The following is a 14,988-nucleotide window of genomic DNA, read 5'->3' on the forward strand; positions in this document are numbered from 1 at the left end:
AGAAAAAGGGACGTGTCAGAAACCTTTGTTGTTCTGAACTACAAAGATCTAGTTGACAGGAACGGAGGAGTTGCATTGATTAAATCTGAGATTCCATCATCAGAAGTAGCAGGGATCAGCCACGTGGGCTGGGAAATAATTGCAGCGTTGGTTCTGATTAGGGAGAAAGAGAACAAAAGTTGCTTTAAGGCTTCAGTTGTGCTGGGCCTCAGCATTTAAAGTGCAGGGCTTGCTACTGCTTACTCCAGCTTGCTTTATTTAAGGAATTATGGAATTTGAATGTCTATAGTCCTATTTTTAAGCTAGAGTTTTTTCCTGTAAGCTTTTTATTAGACCTTGCCTAGAAATTTTATTCATGTTGTAATTAATTAAAAAGGAGTTCTGTGTTGCAAAAAACCCTTAATTTATGCAGCTATATTAACTTTCAGGTGCATAATGTAGCACCAACAAATATGCGGTTCAAAGTAGGAATACAAGCATTTTTAGAGATTAAGCACTGGGACAAGCCTTGCTCTCTCCCTATTTTGGCACGTGGTAAACTATGACAGAGGCTTGTGCTCATGCTTTTGCATTCAGAGACATTTATGGGCCATGAGTTTTGCAGTTTCTCTGCTGTTTGTTCCCAAAGAGTGAGGAAGGTAAATAGCATGTCACAGCGATACATCAGCTGTGTACACGGTGAGGAGGACAAGCTGCCCTTCAGATTCCTGTGCAAAGTGTTGATGACAGAATCTATGAGATCAGATACAAGGACAGGTCTTTGTTCTTAAACACTGTGTGTTTCCCCACAAAATACTAATTCAAAGCTCTCAGCCACTGTAGGTTGTACTTATGGTTAGTTGATACTCAGCTGAGATAAAAAATCCAAGAAAGATCAGAGACATGTTCAGTCTGCAAAATATTCCCTGACTTGTGCAGTATTCTTCATCCTGGTGATTTTGGTCAACCTCAGCACATATTTTTGGCCAAGGATTTATCCTTGACCAGGGCATGGCACTACTGCTACCCCTGGCTGTGCTCTTCAGCTCTGTAGCAGGAGTGTTTCCCCTGGCATAAGGATTTTCTGGTTGTTGTAGCTTTTCCCACATTATGGAGTTTGAAACCACATTTCTCATTAACATTTCCTAACGACCAGGCTGCAGAAGGGTGTTTCTCTGCTTTTGGCAGCCTGTGATTGTGGCTTTCCTTTAGTTACTTTGCTTTTCTCATAGTTCCGCTTCTGAATTTCACCACAAAATCTGCCTGTGCTGCTTACATGGATGTGGAATCAAATGGAGTTAGTGTAGAAATGCATTTGGAGTGCTGTGTCTGAAGCCATTGGACCCACTCCCATCAAATATCTCCTGTGAAGTGCTAAGTGCTTTAAAATCCCACTGGGAATTACAGGCTCCAACTGCTTCTGTGAATGAACAAATAAAAGCCAGGAAGTTGCCTGTTTATTTCACAATTGAAATGACTCTGAACTACTCGGAGACAAGCAAAGTGATAAAAATTACACAGTGCTGAATTTGCTGCTGGTTGCTCAAACACCTGAGTATTGCTCTTGATACCTGCAATATGGAAACCAGGAGATTGCTGGAGGGAATGGCAGTATTTGTTGCTGTCACCTGCCTGATGTAGCATGAAAAATACCTTAGGATTGTGAAAAACAGGTTGGCAATTCAGCTGCAATAGACTGCGGTTTAATTTTTTTCCTTGGGTGGAAGGGGGATACTAGGAAGAAGGAGATCAAGTTTTCATGGCAGGAATTTTCACGGCAGGAATTTATATGAGGTAAAGTATCCCATTCCTGTTTAATGTGGAGAAGATTTAAATGCTGACTTTCTTAGGTTACCTTTTCAAAAATTCTAGCTTTTATTTAACTAATTTTTTTTTTCCTTTCTGACTGAGATGGCAAAACCTCAAAGTTTAGTGAAGAACGTGCTCATCAGACACCAGCAGAAGTGCCAGATCAAGGATCAGTTTGCACATCAAAAGCGATCAACAACCATTTTGGCCTATTTGTGCTTTTGGGTTTCCATTTGATACCAGTTATCCCAGAGGAGAGACCAGGGTTGAGGGTGGCTACATCAGCATGGAATAACCCTGACTGAGCAGACACATCATGTGTAAATTTGGCTAAGTCCTGTGATTTCTCAGTATTGATAGAACCTCGGCAGGGCTGTGTAAGGTTACAGTAAAGCAAGGCAGAAATACACTCAAGTTTTGAAATACTGGGCTCCATGGAGACGCCCAAGGTAGTAGTCTGTGGTAATGGGAAGTTATTGGAAAATAAGGAATCTGTTCTGGAGACTCACAAAATACAGTTTGTTCTGATTAATTTGTTGCTATGAGAAAAATGTTACCAGAGAAGTTTGTCCCACAGAACCTCAGCTTAAACAGCTATGTCCAAAGTATCTGACTTATGCAGACAGTCAGCTAAGAGATGTAATAGTATTCCAGCTCCTAATCTTCTCCTTATCCCAGGGGGAGGTAGGAATGTGTATCTGATATTTGTAATGGATCTTGGCCCTTGTGCTTACAGAATGGGCTCAATGCTCTGCACCTGGCAGCCAAAGAAGGCCACGTGGGACTGGTGCAGGAATTGCTGGAAAGAGGCTCAGCTGTGGATTCTGCCACTAAGGTAATTAATGCATGTCTTTAAGCTTATTCAATACATATGAGAAATACATATGAGAAATACAGACGAAACCCCCAAAAGTACAAAAATAAAAGAATAATATAATTACCTCACTGATATTTAAACTGTTATTTTTGTTATGGCCTAGGAGTTGTCTTTGCTGAAGCTCATTGGTAGTAAATGAAGAGGAAAATACAGTTTTTAGTATATTATGGGTGAAGCATTAGAAGTCTTTAGCAATACCAGATTTTCCTTATTTCCAGTGACAGGTCCTCCTTATTTTAAGGAGAATTAGTATAGCTTCAAGTAGTAGATTTTTTCAAATCTATGAAAATCAGTAATTGACTTTAACATATCCAGAGAGTTTTCACCCATGGACACAATGGAAAAACACCTGTGGGATAAATTGTTTTCCTTTTAGCCTTTCCACAGGCAGGCACGGGCACATGAATGCTACAAAAAACCCGCTGATTGAAATGATTCCTGAAGAAGGGTAATAATAACTTGCACTTTTCCCCTCCCTCTAACAGAAAGGGAATACAGCCCTGCACATTGCATCCTTAGCAGGACAAGCTGAAGTTGTCAAAGTTCTGGTGAAGGAAGGAGCCAATATTAATGCACAATCTCAGGTATGATGCTCTTTTCCCTTCTCACTTCTAAAAGTTATTTGGTTGTGCTCTTGTAAGATCTATTAGACACTGCTTATAAACATCCAGGCCTGACAAATCAAGCAAATTGGGGCATTCTCTTATAAGCAGAATAAAAGTAAATACTGATTTGAAGTCATTATATGCTCGTTGTGTGATGCAGGAACTCCTATTGTTGGTGATAGAAAAATTTCTGAAACAATTTATAGAAGCATGGTAGGAATTCCTAAAAGGTTCCAAAGTGTATAAACATGGTATTTGAATGGAATTTGGTGATGTAAATGAAAAAGATAATTTCTCAGGGCTTGATTTGTACAATTGCTTTTTATGGTTATTTTTTGGCTGAAAGTTTGCAGATAACTTAGTCTAGGCTTCCAAACTCCTTCCTTATGTGGTCAGAAAGAATTTCAATCAAAAGTTTGCGATGGACATTTGAACTGGGGAAAATCACCTTGTCCTGGCAGGAAAACCAACTGTAAAAACTGCCCTCTTTTTTCCACTCACATGAAACTTGTCTGGTCTTCCAAAACACACCAGAGGACAGGGTGGTGTCCATTACCTGTTATTTCCTTTGATTAGGATTAAGAACCATTTATCAAATAAATAATTCGATTAATGTTTGTAAATGCTTCAAATGCTGAAACTAGTGAAATAGCAGTTGTCTATAGCTATAAGGGGCTGAACAGATGGTATAGATGACAGAGAAACTGCATCATTCTGAAGTGCTTTGCTAGTGACATCCTCCAAAAAAACCCAAAACATTTTTCCTAGCACTAGCTCCACACCTTGCTTACCCAGACCTGGGAAACTGGGACCTGGAGGGATTCCTGCTGTTTGATTTTACACATTCACTATGGACAGGGTAAGGTAAGTAGAGAGCAGGAGATGAGTAAACAGCTTCACAAAATGAATGTTTTTCTGTTCCTTTAGCACATTTTAAGACAAGAGAAAGAAACTGAAAAAACCTTAAAGTTTCATGACTCCAAGATTCTAAAAATATATTCTTTATTATGCTTTTTGCCCCAAAATGATGGAACAGCTCTCTCAGGACAGCAGATGGTCTGTTCCCATTAAAGATAAGAAACGTAGTTCCTTTGTTCGAATATTTAGCAAACTCTTTTCATAAGGAACAAGCTGGATGATTTCTTCATACATTTATCAGTGTTTTCATAGGTATTAGAAGACAAAAAAAAGTCTTTAATGTTTTGGGCAATGTAAGAGAAATAATTGTTAAAAAATAATACTTTCATGAAACATTATCCCTCAAAAAATCTTCCTAAATGCTTTTCCTTATGCGGAAAAAGAAAATGAGTTTTTCTAAATTAAGAAAAGAAAATCCAATTAGGATTGGAAAATGTGTTCACAGGTATTACTTTTTAGAGTATTCTAGTTTTAAATACATTTATTGTTAGCACTAGATGCTTTGTGTACTGTACACAGAGCTGTTAACAGGCATTTCCTACTTGACTTAATTGAGTTAATCTGATGGAGGGCATTTTCCCCATTACTGCTCACTGGCTGCCTGCAGGCTGGATGGATTGGAACTGCTGGGATACAGATGTCCTGCCTTTGTGCCTTGTTGTCTTAATTAAACAAGTCCTCATGACTTGACCGGGAGTGGGAGTCCTTAATGTGGTGTCATCCAGCTTTGGGGCCTTGGGTTGTGTCTTTCTGGCCTGCTCTGCTTTTCCAGAAGAGATGGATTAGATGGGTAATAGCTGCTTCAGGCAGGAGATGTTCAGATGCTCTTCCTGCCACTGTCAAAGGAGACATTCCAGTGGAAGGTGTCCCTTAATTATAAAGTAACTTTTTTATGCTCCATGAATGGAAAGAAGCCGATGAATGCTGCCTTTCTGCTCAAGGTTGCATTGATGTGTCAGGAATTGCATCATAGAAAATAAATGTTACAGAGAAAAAAAACGGAAACACCAAAATTAATAAAGAATAGACATGTGGTTTATGATAGCAGATGAAGTAAGGTTCAAGCATATCTAACTACAGAAGAATATGAAGCTAGCTAGGAAAAAAGGAAGAAGAAACACTGAACAGAATGTGCTTGAGTTCTCAAAATCTCAGGTTTTTTTGTCTAGAAACATGTCACTAATGAAAAAAAGGAGAAAAATAGGAAAGGGCTTAATTGAGAAAGTGAGAAATGAACAAAAATACAAATTAAAGGTAAAATGAAATACAAAAGTGAGAAATTATAACTGAAATGATCAACTTCTCATATTTATATTTTCCCTCAATTCCATTTTTAAAAATAGGGGCTGCATTGTTACCCTTAAGTCTTTTAGCAGCAGTTGTTGCTGCTGAGGGTGTTCTGCATCTTCTCCTTGATATCTCTGTTATTTCACACTTTATTTTTTTTAGGCCCCTGTGAAATGCCATTTGCTGGTAGTGATTTAGTGCCAGGAGAGTTACTCTGGTTGCTGCATCACTTCCCCTTTAAAGAATTCAGTATCTGTCAAGGCCATTCACGCTTTCAGCGATGACAATTTCCCATAGTGACAAAATTTCTTCTCTGAGGTGAACTGGTAGATAAAGCAGTAGTTGCAACTTGAGCTTGTTCAGTTTATTGTTTTTCCTTTAATTTTCTCCATTAAATTGCATAAAAACACTGGCCTTTATCAAAACTTACAAGCAATGACATCTGAAATACCACACTCATTTTCCAGTTCCTTGCAACAGCAAAATAACAGAATTATCTCAGGAAATGCTATTAAACCCACTGGGTTTACAAACCCCATCTGTGCTATCTGAGGCTGTTAAGCATTCTGGGCTCTGATTTTATACATTTTGGTTTCTATTAGATTACTTTGCTTTGCCCTTCAGTTTTTTGTTGGCCTTCAGAGCTGTTATTTTGTTAATCTTCTTTTAAAAGCTCTGTTTCTTTTGAGCTAGCATGTCATCACTGCTATTTTTAGAGAAGTAATTTCTATTTTGATATGAAGCCTAATTGCACAGTGATTACTAATTGAGTGACTCCACTTCCAGTTGCATGCATGCCGTTTGAGAGCTCACATCTTCCTGGAGCGTGTTTCAGGCAAAGGCTGGGATGAGGGCACACCTAGAGTGGCCAAAGTTCTACTAGATGCTCCTCTTTGCTGGCATACTTACACCTAGAACTGGACAAGTGTGGAATTTTTTGGCTCAGTTAGAAGCGCCTTCTGCTAAAAATTTTAAATAGTAAATATATGTATATAATGAGTATCTGTAAACCCTTTGCTTGGCTGACTCCACGCATAGTTCAGTGAGCTGATCTCAACACGTTATCATCAGGTGAAAACTTGATTTCTGCAATTTCTCTTCTTGATTTGTCCATGACTTTGGTCCTGTGCTGATCAGGCCAGGCTGCACTCGTTGGTAATACAGGGATGGTGTGAACGAGAATGCACAGTAGGTAAGGGATCCACTGGGGTGCTCCAGGCTGTTCCTTTGAGCTTTGTGTTTCCTTGAAGAACAGAACAAGGTCCACCCATGGATTGATGATTGATGCCATACATGCTGAATTATGTATTCACTTGGGTGGGTGATCCTCTACGTACTTCTGAATTTCAGTGGGAAATTCCAGCAGTCTTCAGGGAGCATTGGAATGTTTCATCAGGCAGACTCATGGAAGTGCAATTGGCTACTCACTTCTGTCACATCTACCCACACCCATGTCCCCATCACACATCCACTGAGCCCAGTGTTTCCCTTCTTCCACAGCTGCATCATCTCTTTACCCCAAACTTAGTCTTAGTTGTTGCTTGTGAGTTAGAAAAGTATTTTTTGTGCTCTTCCTCTCAATGAGATCTACATTTTCCACATATTAGGAATTCCTATGTCAGTTCTTGGATTTTCTCAAGGTGGAAGAAATATCACCAGATTTGTCAGTCCAACCCTTTCCTTTGATAAATTACTCTGTGTCCCTGTTGCTTTAAGTCATCCTGCACCATCTGGCTCATGTACAGGCATCAGAGATGTCCGATCACTGGAAATCAATGTGAAATCACTTCCAAATGTGCTGATAGCCTGATTGCAGCAATCCTCGTAACTGAGTGTACCTGTACACTGTCCCTGCAGCAATGATGCTGTGCTATCCTGACCATGCCTTCTTTAGGGAGTGGGTTCATCCTGACATTCTTCCAGTCCACACAAGGTCAAGAAAAGCCTTCTGTGGAGCTGCACCTCCTAGGGATGAGGTGCTTTGACAAATGCCAAGTAATTGGGGTACAAAGCTGAAAAGTAGAAGGCAAAATGAGGAAATACAATCTGCTCCTGTTTGGCAGCTGTAAGGGAACTGTTGTATCCTGGAGTTGCCTGAGAAACAAGTAATTCCCTTCAATTTTAGAATTCCCCGCCACTGAGTTTACAACGGAACGTGTTCCCCATTACTGCAGGTTATATTTTGACCACTGCTTTGTATAGGGGCTCTCATGAAAGGAGGAGCTACCTTTTAATCATCAGATTATTTAAAGTGACCCAGATAGAGAGAGCAAGGATTAAATAAATCAGTCCTCCCCCAAGCTGATTTTGTTATTTAAAAGCCCTCCGGTTTCCTTTCCTAGGCATCCTGCTCTAAGCGCATTGAGAACACATTAGCCAAGCAATATTTTTGCTTTAAGTTTGCCCCTGTTGTGATCACCACTTCCTGGGTCAACACAGAGGAGAGGTTATTGTGACTGCTGGAGCACTCTTATCCAGACCTCTCATTGGATGGAAGCAATCCTTAGAGCAGCACATTTCCAGCCCTGACACGTGCTCCCAAAAGGAGCGATAAAAGCTCCGTGAATGTCCATGTTCTGTGTTACCACAAAAGCAAAGGGAGGATTTAGGTGATTCTCAGAGAAGTGATCAGCTTGTCTCTGTCAGGATGAACTAGGATTTGCTTAACAGAGATTACTCTCCCCACGGGTTGTAAGGATAATCTAACCTTTGGAATGGAGCACATTTTGCAGAGTATTTGCTACTGCATTATGACAAAAGGTTTTAATTCCACCAACAGGGCTTTCTGATTTTATATCAATATATCTAAAGAGGCAGATTTTTAGCTGCTGTGTATCAAGAAGAGTTATTTAGCCACAGCTGGTCATTGTTAATGTAATCATTTTTTCACTGGAGGGGAAAAAAATAGGAAGAAATGCCTTCTGGAGGATTCTATGGATTTTGAGAGATGTAAACAAAGGCTATACATTAAGAAGAATGAAAAAACCCCAAATATTTCAGCAAAGACTGAAAACAAACTGAAAATATTTCCAGTGTATGTCTTAGTCAATTTACTGCTATGAAAGGATGAATGGTCCATGTGGAAAGATTCTGATTGAAACAAGAAGTGTTTTTTCAGTCAATAATACCTGTTCTTAGAACATATTAGCTTTAGGAGGCTGAAGGAACTCAACAGGCCAATTGGAAGGGTAAGGGCTCAGCAAACCAGCACACCATGTTTCTCCCCTGCTGGGATGGCGCAGTGGTGGCTGTGAGAATCAGGCAGTGCAAATATTGGCCGTGTATATTTATGAGCATGGGGATGACTGAGCCACAACCAAATACATAGAAACATCGTTTTGTTTTGTTTTGTTTTGTTTTGTTTTGTTTTGTTTTTAGCGCAGTATTGTCTTCCTTCCAGCCCTCAGCCACACAAAATAAGTGTATGCTTTCAGGACTGCTTTTCCCTTACCATGTTTCAGAAGGCAAACCCCAAATGCAGTTTTGGATGAGTGCCCAGATTCAAATCTGAGAGTCTTCCCTGACTAAACCTTTGGGCCCTTACCTATGCTGAGTATTGAGGTGGTGTTTTCTTGTGCATGACCAATCTGTTCTCGTCCCATTATTCTCCATCAGCTCCATTTCTATTACAGGCTCCCTTGGTATGAAAATATCATTTCCAGAGCATGGAACATCTTGATTTCTGCCTGGCTGTGTTTCAGGCACTGTTATTACTTTGCTGTTCTTGAGGAAAAGAAAATGTGATATTTGAAGCTGCTGAAATAGAATATTTGTACTCTTTAAATTCAGCATCTGGGCTCGAAAGTGACTTTGACTCACACTTGCCCAGAGAGGGGCCTTGCAGTGGGGAGGCAGCAGGTGTCGTATACGTAGTGCTGCTCTTGGAGTCCTGGGTGATCCCTCATGAATGAATTTGCCAAGTTTATCACAGCCCAGGCAGCATCATTTATCCATAGGCTTTATCATTATTGCCATGGTGTAAGTATATAGTGGCATACACTATTTATATTACTAGAGAATTAGTGGGACAGCTGTAGGGGTGGTGCTGTTTTCAGTGTAGGCTTCTGTGTCACCACATGTAAAAAAGAAATATTTATTATTAGTTAGTTTATAATCTGTTGTCTCAAACAAGTAAATAATATTTAAATTTTGGTTTGTTTTATTTTGTTTTATTCGTTGTTGGGTGGTTTGGTTTTTTTTGTTTTTGTTTAGCTGTTTCTACCAGTTTAGGGACCAGCCTCCCTAAATCCAGTAGTCCTTATCTTGTTCCTGACTACTTTTCTTGTCTTGAATCTGTGGGACTCTGTGGGGCTCAGCATCTGCCATGTGTGATGGATGCAAGAATTGTCATCTAAATGATTGTCTGACACTTGCTGGGGGATTTTATGGCAGGTCAGAGTACAGTAGCTTGCTTGCCCCCTTAGGGATGTGCCACTCTACATCCTGCATTTCTATGTGCACAGATAATTACATTTAATCTCTGTGTCATCCTTACCAGCACTTTCCAGCTTTGTTATAAAGGAAATGATAGCCCAAGCAAGTGAATACGTGATGTACTGCTCACTTGGAAGCATGGAGGAAAGATTCTGCTCTGAAAACATGTGGTGCTTTCATCAGAAGTCCACAGCATTTCATTTAGTTGTGGATGTATCTAAAAGGTGTTTTTACTGATACCCTCTCATAACGTGGATATAGGAGCTCTTGATTTGAATATGCCCAATCTTTCTTCAGAGTAGCCCTCTTTTTGTTGACTGTACGATAAAACGATATTCCTTAGGCACCTTAAAATTAAATTATATTAATTTCCCTTTATCTTATCCCTTTATCTCATACCCTTATCTTCACAAATTTTATGGTTGCTCTTAGATTGAATGTAAATATAGATGTCATAGTTCAATTATTTGAGATTTTTTTCATGAAAAAGAGTATGGATTGTCTGTTTCATGGAAAATATATTTTAATGGAAAAGAAATATGAAGGTGAATAATTGTTAAAGTTACTGCTATGTTGAAATCCTGAATTTTGATGTAAGCTAAGAGCAACAAAAAAACAGACTTCAAAAAATTAACAGGCGTACCTTGATCTATCCTTAATTCACCCTTTTATACAGAGAATCTCTCCTGCTCGGATATAATCCTCTTATGAAGAGTTTATTTATAGATTGGCTGAAAATAATGCTCTGAGCGTAATGCACAGAGCAAAATTCCCAGAATTGTGATATTGATGGTTCTATCAAAACAAGGTACTTTGAATTTAGCTTGTAGATTGCATTTATTTGTCACCCTCACATTTCATTGATTACAATTAGTTTATTGCTCGGATTGTTGGAGGATTTTTCACTGAGTCACAGAAGGGCTGAGGATGGAAGACACCTCTGGTTCTCATCTTGTCCCCTCCTCTGCTTGAACAAGGTCACCTGCAGCCAGCTGCCCAGGAATATGTCCTGGCTTTTGAGTATTTCCAAGGATGGAGACTCCAAAGCCTCTCGGGGTAACCTGTGCCAGTGCTTGGTCCCCCTCATAGTAAAAAAGTGATGCTCAGTTTGTGCCCGCTGCTTCTGTTCTTTTCCTTCCCTGCATAACATTCTCCTGTTTGAGATTGAATAACCTTGGCTGGAGGTATTTCCTCTCCTGCAGGGATTCCTGGCTACTGGGATAAGGGAAGCAGTGCCTGCAGGTAGATCTGTTAAGGTGAGGCATAGGTGTCACTGATTTAGACTGGTACCGGTAGAAAATGGGGAAAACAGAAAGATGAATTGTCTGTTGCTGAATAAAAATTTAGATCAGGAACTTACTCTTCTTGCTGAAGGGGAGCAATATTCTGAAGAACAGAAAAAACCCTGAAACAGGTCTTGACCTTGAAAGCCCCCAAATGTTCATGATCTTGCTGCATGAAACAGTATCTTAGCACAGGACCATGAGTCACACAGATTTTCTAATGTGGTTAATAATCTAAGCTTGTCTCACCCTTGTCTCATCCTTCATGTCAATATCTGTTTTTATTGAGTAAAACTAAGGAGAAATTAACATCTGTATGTAAACTATTGCATGAGGTGTCAGTTTTCTTCTCTTTCCTGGTAATCTCTGCCATCCAATATGATCTTAAACAGTTCCTGGGAGCCTATAAAATAAAATAGTTATGTTCAGGTGAGTTTATGGTAAGTATTTAGTCAAAGGATACATTGCTAACTCTCAGGAAGCCCCTTCAAACAGGCAAAATGTAGAGATCATATACCTCTATTTTATCTCTTTTTCTTATCAGTACGAATATATATATATTCCTATATATATGTGGACATAAGATATATGTATATTATCGTATATGGACTCTAAAGCCCACAGCTAACAGTTCGGTACTGCATGCAAAGAGAAACCTTGGTTCCTTGAAAGCCTGCCATGAAATAAACCTCCACTAAGCTACAGAACTGCATGATTTTCTCAATACTCTAATAATCCCTCTGCTTCTTCAGCCTGAGTTCTTCATTAGGGCTTGGGGACAATTTAATGATACAAATTCTGAGTCATATACAGACTTGCCAATTTACATTAATAGCTTGAAGAATCATTTGAGAGCTACTCATTTTCTCCAATTAGCCAGTAAATCAGCGAATGTAGTAGAAAGACTGGAGTATGGAATATAATCTGTTAAGTGATAATTTCTCATTCTGACTTTATATTATAGCAGTAAACATCTTGCAGTACACATTCGTGGGTTTAATGAAATTGGAATAGTCTGTCCTTACCAGGAATACTCTGATTAAACCATTCTCGGGAAATGAATGTTATATATCATTACACAATTAATTTCGATTTTTCTGATGATGCACCAAATCGAAACATACAGACAAAACATGATAGCACAGCTGGGCTTTACAAGAAAGAAAAATGTAGTGCAGTTCTCCTTTTCCAGGTCACAGTAAGTATTCTTCCTTTAATTTTGGGTGTTATGGAACCATAAACTAAAGGGAAATTTATTGAAATAAAAAGTACCCTTCACTGACCCAATAAACTTGCTGAGTCCCATTTCACATGTGAAGGGGAGAGGGCAGTCTCCCTTGCAGTATGGCCATGGAGAATCATTTCCCAGTATGTCATGGATTCAGCAGGAGACACTTTGGGATAGTGAAACAAAAGTCAAGGGAAAATGTTTTCTTTAGTTTGGGGAGCTATGGGATTTTGAGCTTTGACATACCTCTAGAGGCAGAATGGAGGGCTGAAGTATCGGTGTACAGATCTTAGCAACTAAAAGATGAGAAACTGGGAAGGAGATTTTAGGTTGACAAAAGGAAAGGAAATTAAGGGAAGGGTCTGGGTTTTGTGGGCATTTCCGTTCAGGAGGTGCAGACTGAGAGAGAGAAACTCGCTGTGGAGGAGGAGACAGACAGGCACCTCCCAGAAACCATATGGGTGGGAGGAGGATGGAACACCAGGGGTCCAGTGGCCAGGGGAGAAGGAACAGCTCCAGCAGGGCCAGCATGTAATCCCACTGGGCACAGCTCTGCCAAGGAGAGCAGGCATATTGGGAATCCTAAAATAGGAGCTTCCTGGCCAAGGGCCAGGACTGTCGCAGTTGGGGACACTGCAATTAGAAGCTCTGAAACCAGAGCTTCACTGAAAGCAGACTTCTCCCTGCCAGCAGACAAAGTCAGGCTTGACCTTGCCAGGGGGAGAAATTCAGGGGAATCTTTTCCAGCATGTCTGGTAAAGGCAGTTTTGCACGTTGCATGTTGTAATTCCCAAAATGAGCCAGATTTCAACAAAAGAGATAGAGTAGTTTTAGACTATAAATAAAACCTGAAGGAAAACAAAGATTCTATCACTTTATGCAGGAATTCTCTCTCTCCTAATTGCTCTAGTTTCAGGTGTGGCCATAGAACAGGTATGATAGAATGGGCACTCTTTTGGATCTCTGTATAGAGAAACATTTAGTATTTCTTGGTATTAAAAGGTCAGGAAGTCAGGTATGCATTGTTTATAGTCTCCTAATCCAGGATTTATTGTCCTAGTTCTGTTCCAGAACTAGGGACTTGAGTTGATTAAAAAAATAAGATTCTACAAAGCTTTTAAGCAAATTGATTTACTGTGGCTTGAACATTGTCATATTCACCCAATTCACTGGGTGTGACCCTAGTGATATTCTGAGCTAGAAGGATTTTACGAACTGCACGTATTACATTTGAAAGATTAGACTTTACCACTAAAATGCTGATGAGGAGAGTGGAAAATTACTGGGAGTTATCCCTCGTAGTTTGCCACGTTGGTTTTTTCCGGAGTGGGAAGGAGAGCTGGAACAGTGAGCCAGCGTGGTTACCTGCAGGTTTCTTTGTGCTGTTCCCTACAACTGCACTGGAAAAGAACTCAATCTGTTCCTAACTCCCTCTGCCAGCTCATGCCTCTGCTTGGCAATCCCCTGCACCTTCCCAGTTACTCGGTGAACAGCCTTCCTTCGTTCTATGTTATGGTGGGATCTCTTATCTCCCTCTCCCTGTTAAGAGCTGTCTGAGGAGAGCTGGGAGACCAGAGGTCCCTGATTCCCCGGCTCCTGCCCCAGAGGAGACATGGGAGAGGCTGGCTCTGTGTGCTTCCAGTTTGCTGCCTGGTTTTAGCAGTGATTTGGGAGGAGGAAAGCTGCCTGTCAGCCTGACCTTGTTGTTAAGAGGCTTTTCTTGATGTCTAACCTGAATTTTCCCTCCAGCAGCCTTGTAAACTCTGCTTTTTTTGTTTTAGTCATCATGATCATGCAGAACAGACCTTCCCTCTTCCCTTTTAAGACTGTTTTCGTTCACTTTGCCATTTCCAGCTGGAACACCACCCTTTATTATCCTTTTCTCAAAGAAAGGTAGCTTCCCTAAGGAGATACATTTCTATGCCAGTGCAAGGATTTTCTTTATTACAGCAGAATGAGCTCCTTGACCAGTGACCAGTCTCTGGAAGACTGCTGTGACCTTCAGGGCCTTTTCTGTAGAATTATTCTTTAACTTGTCATTCCCTGTGTGCGTAGTTCATATTTTCCAGCAGAAATACAGAAATTTGTGTTTGTCCCTACTAAATTACCTTTCCAGGTCTTTTGACCACAGTTTCAAATGATGATCCTGTGGTGGGATGCATTTGCAGACTATGTTGGTCATACTATCTGTGACTATAACAAGAGTCCATCATTTGAATAATTTCTGAGAATATTGGATAATAACTGACTCCTGTGCAAAGCCACTCAAAATACATCCCTCCCTGTTTTTGGCATTGAACTGCTCTTAACTATTCTCTGGGTGCCACTTTTTAATTCTCTGTCCCAAGATTGTTGATGGAAATGCCAGAATATTAGGCAAAGCAGCATTAAAATTTTGCTGCAACTTTTATGATGGATATCATATAACATCGATGGCATAAATAATGTTTATTGCCTGAACAGTCCTCTGCATTTGTAAACACAGAAGAGGGTTATAAAGACATCAGTTCTACAATCTCTGTATTATCTGGTGACTGAAAAATGAGTTTTCATTTCATTAAGAAATTA

At 40.0% G+C, this 14,988-nt stretch overlaps 1 protein-coding gene across 3 annotated transcripts in view; it reads left to right on the plus strand.

The window, feature by feature from the left end:
• Window positions 1–14,988, plus strand: part of ANK2 (ankyrin 2) — a 183,686-nt gene that overhangs the window by 72,168 nt on the left and 96,530 nt on the right. For all 3 annotated transcript variants that reach the window (XM_058420498.1, XM_040063639.2, XM_040063640.1), the window contains exons 3-4: window positions 2,525–2,623; window positions 3,151–3,249. In XM_058420498.1, coding sequence (XP_058276481.1) covers window positions 2,525–2,623; window positions 3,151–3,249 — 198 coding nt within the window. The remainder of the gene's footprint in view (window positions 1–2,524; window positions 2,624–3,150; window positions 3,250–14,988) is intronic.

This window comes from Hirundo rustica, chromosome 5 (assembly GCF_015227805.2).
Source record: "Hirundo rustica isolate bHirRus1 chromosome 5, bHirRus1.pri.v3, whole genome shotgun sequence".
Taxonomy (NCBI): domain Eukaryota; kingdom Metazoa; phylum Chordata; class Aves; order Passeriformes; family Hirundinidae; genus Hirundo; species Hirundo rustica.